Source organism: Oncorhynchus kisutch, linkage group LG13, assembly GCF_002021735.2.
Source record: "Oncorhynchus kisutch isolate 150728-3 linkage group LG13, Okis_V2, whole genome shotgun sequence".
In the NCBI taxonomy this organism is placed as follows: Eukaryota; Metazoa; Chordata; class Actinopteri; order Salmoniformes; family Salmonidae; genus Oncorhynchus; species Oncorhynchus kisutch.
In genome coordinates, this window is record NC_034186.2 from 15,456,398 (window position 1) to 15,465,941 (window position 9,544).

The 9,544-nt window shown below is 45.0% G+C and overlaps 1 protein-coding gene across 1 annotated transcript in view; it reads left to right on the plus strand.

The window, feature by feature from the left end:
• col24a1 (collagen type XXIV alpha 1 chain) overlaps nucleotides 1–9,544 on the plus strand; it is a 265,549-nt gene that overhangs the window by 63,838 nt on the left and 192,167 nt on the right. Inside the window, exons 6-10 of the mRNA XM_031785672.1 lie at nucleotides 2,914–2,967; nucleotides 5,508–5,561; nucleotides 8,060–8,104; nucleotides 8,854–8,907; nucleotides 9,469–9,513. Coding sequence (XP_031641532.1) covers nucleotides 2,914–2,967; nucleotides 5,508–5,561; nucleotides 8,060–8,104; nucleotides 8,854–8,907; nucleotides 9,469–9,513 — 252 coding nt within the window. The remainder of the gene's footprint in view (nucleotides 1–2,913; nucleotides 2,968–5,507; nucleotides 5,562–8,059; nucleotides 8,105–8,853; nucleotides 8,908–9,468; nucleotides 9,514–9,544) is intronic.

A 9,544-nucleotide genomic window follows, 5' to 3' on the forward strand; every position in this document is an offset into this window, starting at 1 on the left:
CCAACAACTGTGGAAAGCATTGAAGTCAGTATGGGCCAGCATCCCTGTGGAAGGCTTTCGACACCTTGTACAGTCCATGAGGCTGCTCTGAGGGCAAAATCATGGGGTGCAACTCAATATTAGGAAGGTGTTCTTAATGTTTGGTATACTCAGTGTATTATACAATTTCCTTGTGCTACCCCTTGTCAATTCCATTGTAATTGTACTGTATAGTTTCAATGTGAAAATTGCTTGTCTTTAAGTGAGTAAGTGTTGGTTTCAGTTGTTGTTTCAGCATGGTTGGAGAGAGAAGCGTACTTTATCTAAATATTCCTGACCGCACACGTACAGAGAGAAGAGTCCTATTTTCCTCTCTGGTTTGTCAGAAGGAGATCTCGTACATGAATGTGTTCTGGTATGACCTTTGAGCCTGGTGTAGATGCCATGGGACAGCGGCAAGGCCTTTTGAGGTTTCCCAGTTGATGCTTTTGAAACACTTTGCATCCTAAATCACTGGAGCTAACACCACAGAGACACACACATACACAAACACACACCGCAGTGACCCGACACACACACACACACATGATCCATCAATGAGTCATGACTGACTCATCCTCAGACCTCAAACCCCCACTCTGTGCTAGAGGCAGGGGGCGGATAGAGAGGAACTCTTTGTCTCTGTTTGTAAATTGTGTTGTGAAATGTGAGGTCTGAGGGAAGAAGGGAAGAAACAGAGGGAGGAGAATATAAATAAGAACCAGGACCTGTGTGTGTCTGGCGTGCCTGGTTGAAAAGCTTCAGTTGACGGTTGTTATGACGATGGGCTAGTGGGACCTGAAAGAGGCTTTAAATGAACACCATGCCCTGTTGACCTTCTTCAAATAAAGGAGAGAAGGACTTGGGGCTTTCACATACACACACACAAACACACAAATACACAAACACCCCTCCCCGCACTTTGCAGCTGAATGCTTGAATGGCCATCAGTCAAAACAAGTGTGTGAGTCAAAACCAGAGTCAAAACCCCCAGAGACAGAGTGTGAACTACTGGGGAGCCGGGGTGGACTTAAGCTCTCCTGAACGAGACATGAGCTCTTCTGAAGGCAACAAAAGTCTAACTTTGAGGGGGGTCTATAAATATTGCTACTTTGACCGAGACGCACGCTGACAGCAAGATGCATCAATCTCACCGGAGAAAACATCAGAGCGAGCGAAATAGTACCCCTTATGTAATACTATTTTTGACCAGAAACCATCAGATAAATGGGCTACACATACTGAGACAGAGGGGCGCTGTCTTGCTTGCTCAAATGCTTTCTCTGGTGTGATAGATTCAGCCACTTGCGAATTAAAGGAAAAGTATGAAACATTATTCTTCCAATTTTGGGGAAAATGAATACTGAATGTTATTACTGAATACTGAATGTTATTACTGAATACTGAATGTTATTACTGAAATCTGAATGTTATTACTGAATACTGAATGTTATTACTGAATATTGAATGTTATTACTGAATACTGAATGTTATTACTGAATACTGAATGTTATTACTGAATACTGAATGTTATTACTGAATACTGAATGTTATTACTGAATGCTGAATGTTATTACTGAATACTGAATGTTATTACTGAATACTGAATGTTATTACTGAATACTGAATGTTATTACACTTATTACACTTCTGGTTTGTGTAACAGATGTCTCTTTCCATTCTTCAAATGGCGTGTGCACAGTGCACTGTTTGAATGCTGCAATGACTTTGTAGTGGATGAACGTACACCGCTGCAGGTTGCCTACTTTTTGAAGTGGTTTGTTTGACAATCAGATGAAAACATCTGGTTGTGTTCATGACACAATGGAAATGTAATACATTTTTAACACTAAATGACAAGCGCGTGCACCCAAAGAGGCTCCCCCAAATGTCACGGTATACTTAGTACTCTGCCCAGAGAGAAACATCTGTTGAGAGTAGGTCATCTTATATTTATGTTTTTCATTTTGTTTGACTATTTGTATAAATATTTTAATGACAGAATGTATGCAGTTATAATTGATGGTTATTGTGTGGTAAAATAAAACAGGTCATCAGTAGTGATGGACAGGTATTGATGGTAGTTAAGCTTTCTGACGTGTCACCTGGACTCAGTCTAAACATACACCTCTGTCAAGACAGAAAATAAAACACTGCCTTTATGTGTTTCTCAGTCCTTGAACATGTGGATTGTATGTCATTTCATGTTTAGATGTAAGGGTACTCTATGGCCTGTGGAAACATTTAGACTTTCACAGAGGGTAAAGCATAGAATAAACTCTGTCTGACATATTATGTTTATAAAGGAAAAAGTATGTCCAAAATGCAGTCATGCTTTTGTATCATTTTGTCCCTTTGTTACTATATATGCGTATCCACTGTCTGTATTTCCTCAGCTCTGGGGCGGCTATGTAACTCAATCCACATCTATTCAGAGGGTGGAGTTTGGGCTGAAAGAGAGGCCTAGGACCCATCCTAACCAATCACAGTTGTCAATATCTCAGTCAGATCTCATTGGCTGTACGATAACTTACAGAAAGCGATGACAAACTTAAGTCACTGATGAACAGCACAGATCAGTCAGTCAGAAAGGAGATGAGAAGAGGTGTCTCTAAAGAAGCTCATCCACATTCCCCTCACTGAGGACTGGAGTTGTTTGGGAACCTTACCCTGTGTGAATCAGCCTGTGTGGTTCCCACCGTCACTTTGTTCTTATTGCAAAACACTGTTGGACCTCCTTCTCTTTTAAAGAGATTTAGAGTATGGGAATCGGGTTGTGAACTTTGCCACAGTATGGAGCAGCAGAGATAACATTTTAACTTTGACCCCCCCTGTATGTAGTGAAAGGTGCTGCCTGCTATAAATAAGTGCTGACCCTCTGTGTGTCACTGTCAGGGCTCCAAGGGCGATCCAGGACTGTCCCCAGGTCAGGCCCCGCCAGGAGACAAGGTAAAGAATCATCTGGCGTAGTCTCCCCCCTCTCCCTTCCTCTTGCCCTTCCTCCCCCCCCCTCTCTCTCTCTCAATTCAATTCAATTCAATTGACTTTATTGACATGGCAGGTTCCTTATTACTTGCATTGTCAAATTATACATATAGAAAAAAATAAAAATAAAAATATCAATCAGAACAACAATACATTAAAGCAATGGTAGTAGACCAGTGTCAACATGACTGAGAAGACACATGACCTGGTAGTAGACCAGTGTCAACATGACTGAGAAGACACATGACCTGGTAGTAGACCAGTGTCAACATGACTGAGAAGACACATGACCTGGTAGTAGACCAGTGTCAACATGACTGAGAAGACACATGACCTGGTAGTAGACCAGTGTCAACATGACTGAGAAGACACATGACCTGGTAGTAGACCAGTGTCAACATGACTGAGAAGACACATGACCTGGTAGTAGACCAGTGTCAACATGACTGAGAAGACACATGACCTGGTAGTAGACCAGTGTCAACATGACTGAGAAGACACATGACCTGGTAGTAGACCAGTGTCAACATGACTGAGAAGACACATGACCTGGTAGTAGACCAGTGTCAACATGACTGAGAAGACACATGACCTGGTAGTAGACCAGTGTCAACATGACTGAGAAGACACATGACCTGGTAGTAGACCAGTGTCAACATGACTGAGAAGACACATGACCTGGTAGTAGACCAGTGTCAACATGACTGAGAAGACACATGACCTGGTAGTAGACCAGTGTCAACATGACTGAGAAGACACATGACCTGGTAGTAGACCAGTGTCAACATGACTGAGAAGACACATGACCTGGTAGTAGACCAGTGTCAACATGACTGAGAAGACACATGACCTGGTAGTAGACCAGTGTCAACATGACTGAGAAGACACATGACCTGGTAGTAGACCAGTGTCAACATGACTGGTAGTAGACCAGTGTCAACCTGGTAGTAGACCAGTGTCAACATGACTGAGAAGACACATGACCTGGTAGTAGACCAGTGTCAACATGACTGAGAAGACACATGACCTGGTAGTAGACCAGTGTCAACATGACTGAGAAGACACATGACCTGGTAGTAGACCAGTGTCAACATGACTGAGAAGACACATGACCTGGTAGTAGACCAGTGTCAACATGACTGAGAAGACACATGACCTGGTAGTGGACCAGTGTCAACATGACTGAGAAGACACATGACCTGGTAGTAGACCAGTGTCAACATGACTGAGAAGACACATGACCTGGTAGTAGACCAGTGTCAACATGACTGAGAAGACACATGACCTGGTAGTAGACCAGTGTCAACATGACTGAGAAGACACATGACCTGGTAGTAGACCAGTGTCAACATGACTGAGAAGACACATGACCTGGTAGTAGACCAGTGTCAACATGACTGGTAGTAGACCAGTGTCAACATGACTGGTAGTAGACCAGTGTCAACATGACTGAGAAGACACATGACCTGGTAGTAGACCAGTGTCAACATGACTGAGAAGACACATGACCTGGTAGTAGACCAGTGTCAACATGACTGAGAAGACACATGACCTGGTAGTAGACCAGTGTCAACATGACTGAGAAGACACATGACCTGGTAGTAGACCAGTGTCAACATGACTGAGAAGACACATGACCTGGTAGTAGACCAGTGTCAACATGACTGAGAAGACACATGACCTGGTAGTAGACCAGTGTCAACATGACTGAGAAGACACATGACCTGGTAGTAGACCAGTGTCAACATGACTGGTAGTAGACCAGTGTCAACCTGGTAGTAGACCAGTGTCAACATGACTGAGAAGACACATGACCTGGTAGTAGACCAGTGTCAACATGACTGAGAAGACACATGACCTGGTAGTAGACCAGTGTCAACATGACTGAGAAGACACATGACCTGGTAGTAGACCAGTGTCAACATGACTGAGAAGACACATGACCTGGTAGTAGACCAGTGTCAACATGACTGAGAAGACACATGACCTGGTAGTAGACCAGTGTCAACATGACTGAGAAGACACATGACCTGGTAGACCTGGTAGAGTGTTGACCTGCACTCTATCCATCCTCATCCTACCTGGTAGTAGACCAGTGTCAACATGACTGAGAAGACACATGACCTGGTAGTGGACCAGTGTCAACATGACTGGTAGTAGACCAGTGTCAACCTGGTAGTAGACCAGTGTCAACATGACTGAGAAGACACATGACCTGGTAGTAGACCAGTGTCAACATGACTGAGAAGACACATGACATGGTATGAAACTGTTTCTGTTGACCTGCACTCTATCCATCCTCATCCTTTGCTTGTTTGCATGTTTGCCAGCTGCAACTCCCTGTTCAGTCTCTTCTTACCCTTATCTAATTTTTAATAAATTTCTTTACTTGGCGAATATTGTCATATGAAAAGAGACTTGCTAAGAACTTTTTCTTCTACTGTGGTGGAAGAAGGAGGGATCTAACTAATGTTGCTGTCATGGTTTCCTCCCTCTGTTTCCAGGGCGACAGAGGTCCACGAGGTGTTCTAGGTCCAGACGGGTTCGCAGGTCCAATGGTAAGAGTTCAATGGTTAACGGTTATAACACCGTTATGCAAAAAAAAATGAAGTACCTTACTGTAATAGCTGTGCATTAAAATGGGCAAAATTAGCTTTTTAGAAGAAAAAAATATTTCAAATGCAATCATTTTGCTAGGACTGTCTGGAAGGGGTCTGAGTGGGGACGGGAAAACTGAAAAATATCTGTTATTGGCAGAAAGGTTTGGAACTTTTTTTGTTATTGGTCTGTTAACCAATTTACTGCATGGTGATGTCACCATGGAAAGGCGAAACTCCCGCCCATGAGAACCTGCTGATTAGTAAACCACTGATCAAAAACATTTTTTTTTATACTTTTATAGGGTTAGTTTCATCAGCTGTTTTACAATATGAATTTTGAATGCACTGGGCCTTTAACCTCTAGCTGTGCCAGAAACAAATGATCTAAGCAAGTGGCGTGCCATTGGCTCTTTAAGACATGAATAATGAGAACGCTCCTGATCCAAAGAGATTATCCGATTATCAGTTTGAGTTCACTGCATGAGCTTCTGTTCTGAATCTGAGCCATTTCTGCTCACCTCACACACGATTTTCCCACTGTATAAGCCTCCTAAGTGTTACCCACACCTTAAGCAGAGGCTTCCAGCGGTGGTCAGGAATCAGGATAATGTTACCCAGCCACAGAGAACGTCTGTCTCTCAGACAGGGCCCCCCCCCCTCTTCAGCCCACCCTGCTCTCGCGCCGTCGGGCTGGACACACACACATTCACAGATACACACACACGGGCAGCATAGGGAGGTGGCGTCGCCGCGAGACCTGTCTGCAGCCGAGCTCCCCCGCCAGAACCTGAGAACCACCAGGGCCAAGGGTCATCTTTAAGAGGAAAGGCAGTCTGAGGGAGTTTATGGCCCCGATGACAGGCACACTATCTGATGCCTCTTCAAAAGAGCAAATGGCGTGAGGAGAAGGAGGAAGCAGGGAAGGAACCAATTCAGTTCATACATCAGCACACACAGCAAAGCTCTCTCAAATGTATTCAGTTTAGTCTCAGAGTTAAGAGCGTTTATCAGCCTTCACATACTGTAGCTGGCTGTGGACTGTGACTGCCCCTAGTCTTACTCTGTCTATCCCTCAGACCTGGGTTCAAATACTATCGGTTCAAATACTTTAGCTGTGCTTGATTGAGCTTGCCTGTTGCATGGAATCAATAGAAAACACCAGGCAGGCTAAAGCAAACGCAAAAAGTATTTCAAATATCTCAAATAGTATTGGAACCTAGTTCTACTCTCCACATATCTGTCTGAAGTTGGACTTTACCTTTGGCTCCCAGGAGGAGACAGACAAATGTTTGCATTAGCTGAACCTAATACCCAGCCCATCAACCGTGCCCCGGGAAGGTATTTTCAGAGGAAATGACTGACTTCGGCCGTAGCCCTTTACCTCTGAGTGTTTTTTAAAATTGAGTCTTAAGGTTACTGTGTCACAACCTAGGAAACTGTGGAGGAGAAGAAAGGAGCTATGTGGAACGCAGGCCTGTAAAAAATGTTTTGCTCTCCTGTCCCAAACAAATATGAGCTATTTGTAGATTCACCGTACTGGCCTCAGAATCACTGATCTACAAATCACCTTGCCCCCCAAGTAACTACTCAGATTTGTGATAAAGGGCCTGTCGAGTGGCGCAGCGGTCTAAGGCACTGCATCGCACTACAGATCCGTGTTTGATCCCGGGCAGTATCACAGCTTGCCACGACCAGGAGACCCATAAGGCGGTGCACAATTGGCCCAGCGTCGTCCGCGATAGGGAAGGGTTTGGCGACTCCTTGTGGCGGGCCGGGCACCTGCAAGCTGACTTCGGTCACCAGTTGTACAGTGTTTGTTCTGACACATTGGTGTGGCTGGCTTCCGGGTTATGCGAGTAGTGTGTCAAGGAGCAGTGCGGCTTGGCAGGGTCGCGTTTCGGAGGATGAATGACTCTCGACCTTCACCTCTTCTGAGTGTTTTAGAGGGGTTCACACACGCCTGCTGACCCGGAGCAGAAAAAGCCTTGCCATGCCCAGACCAGGTCACAAGTAAGTCTCCACACCGTTTCACCCTTGACCTCTGGGGTGGCACCAGACCATGACCTTTAACTGCTAGGGTGACATCAGACTGCTGGGTGCTGGGAAGGAGGAAGGAAGCTCTGGAATGTTCCAGAATCCTTAGACAACACTGGGCGTCCTGTCTCTGAATGATTGTATGGCTGAAATGCACACAGACTGACCTTTAGCTACCTGGCTATGTATACTGCCTCATACAAACTAAATCATCACAGGTGTACAATCACTCTCTTTACCCACCCCCTCTCTCTCTCTTGCTCTCTCTTTACTGACCCAGATCTTAAGTGTCCAGATATCAGTCTGTATGACTCAGTCAGTCAGGGTTCCTATACTGGATACCTAATGTAGAGCAGGTGACATTCTCTTTTCAGTCCTCTTTGTCCCTGGTCATGATGAATGTGTTGTTTCTCTACCTGCAGGGTCCTAAGGGCTATCCAGGGCCATCAGGACAGCCAGGGGAACAGGTGAGTGGTTAGCGTTCATTGGGTCAGAGAGGGTCGTCACCCACATGTCCTAAACCCGCTCCTTTTAGTGTTAGGAACAGGCCAGGTCACTGATCTCAGTATGGCCAACTTTGGTGCTAGAGCATGACACACCCACACCCACACACATCCACACACACAGAGAGAGGCACAGGCAGCTCATTAGATATATAGTCAGGTCCCTTCCTTCTCTGTGAAGAAGAAATGTTTCCCCTGTCGACACATAACATCCCAACAGAGTGCTCTCAGGCAGCACGCTGAAATCTGGTGAGGTGTTGCGATGACTTCAGCCACTCTGTGCCCTGAGGTGATTGGTCAGGGTTCAGGCTGGAACAGGAAGGGGAGGAGTTAGAGAGAGAAGAGAAGAGAGTGTTCTGCTACAGTCTGTCTGTACACACAATCTTTCTGGGTCTCTGCCCACTATGTTACAGTACCAGAGGCAGGAGCCTGGAAGCACAGAGGAGGGGAGGGGGATGGGTGTGGAGAGGGGTACACAGAGTCAGTAGACAGGGCGGCTGGAGGATAGCGGGTAAGAGTGCAGTGGAGTGGCGGGTGAGGGTGAACAGTGCCTGTTTTATTACTAAGCTGGCAGCGTTGGCAAGGGCCAATGTTTCTCTTCTTACATACTGCTCTCTCTCTCTCTCTCTCTCTCTCTCTCTCTCTCTCTCTCTCTCTCTCTCTCTCTCTCTCTCTCTCTCTCTCGCTCTCTCTCTTTCTCTCTTTTTCCACAGGGCATACCAGGACTCCCAGGAGTGACTGGGGCTGCAGGTTACCCTGGCAGGCAGGTGCAGTGAATACTCTCCAGATTCCTCCATCCATCCTCTTGGTTTGACCACATTACCCAGAATTCTAACTGTGCACTATCATATGTCTGTACTCAGAAATGCATATCATGTTCACCTGTCTCTCCCCAACTACAGTAATGACACATTCCCAGTCTCTTAATTAGACTAGTGAAACAACAATTGACTAATGCTTTTCGCTTGAAGTATTTAGCAAAATAGCTTGAATAATTTTGATTTCCCTCTTTTATTAATTGAAAATTATATAGAAGACAGGTTTTGTATCTGTAAGACAGTGAATGTTTGAACTAAAAGTCCATGCTCAGAAATGCTAACAAGGATCTATAATGTAGCTGAGAGTAAGCTATGACCAGCATGTTTCCTTAGTCTATTTTTACTTCTAAGACTAATCAAACTATTAATTTCTTATCTGTGTAAAACATACCAATTTATGTGTTTTATGTGTGGAAATATACTGGGAATTGTCCTGTATAACAGACAGTCTCTCTCTACACTGTTTTGTGTGACAATGCCCTCTTCTCATGCTGGTCTCCTTTGTTGCAGGGTTTGGCTGGGCCAGAAGGTAACCTAGGTCCTAAAGGTGTACGTGTAAGTACAGCTCCCTACTTCCTGCCTCTCC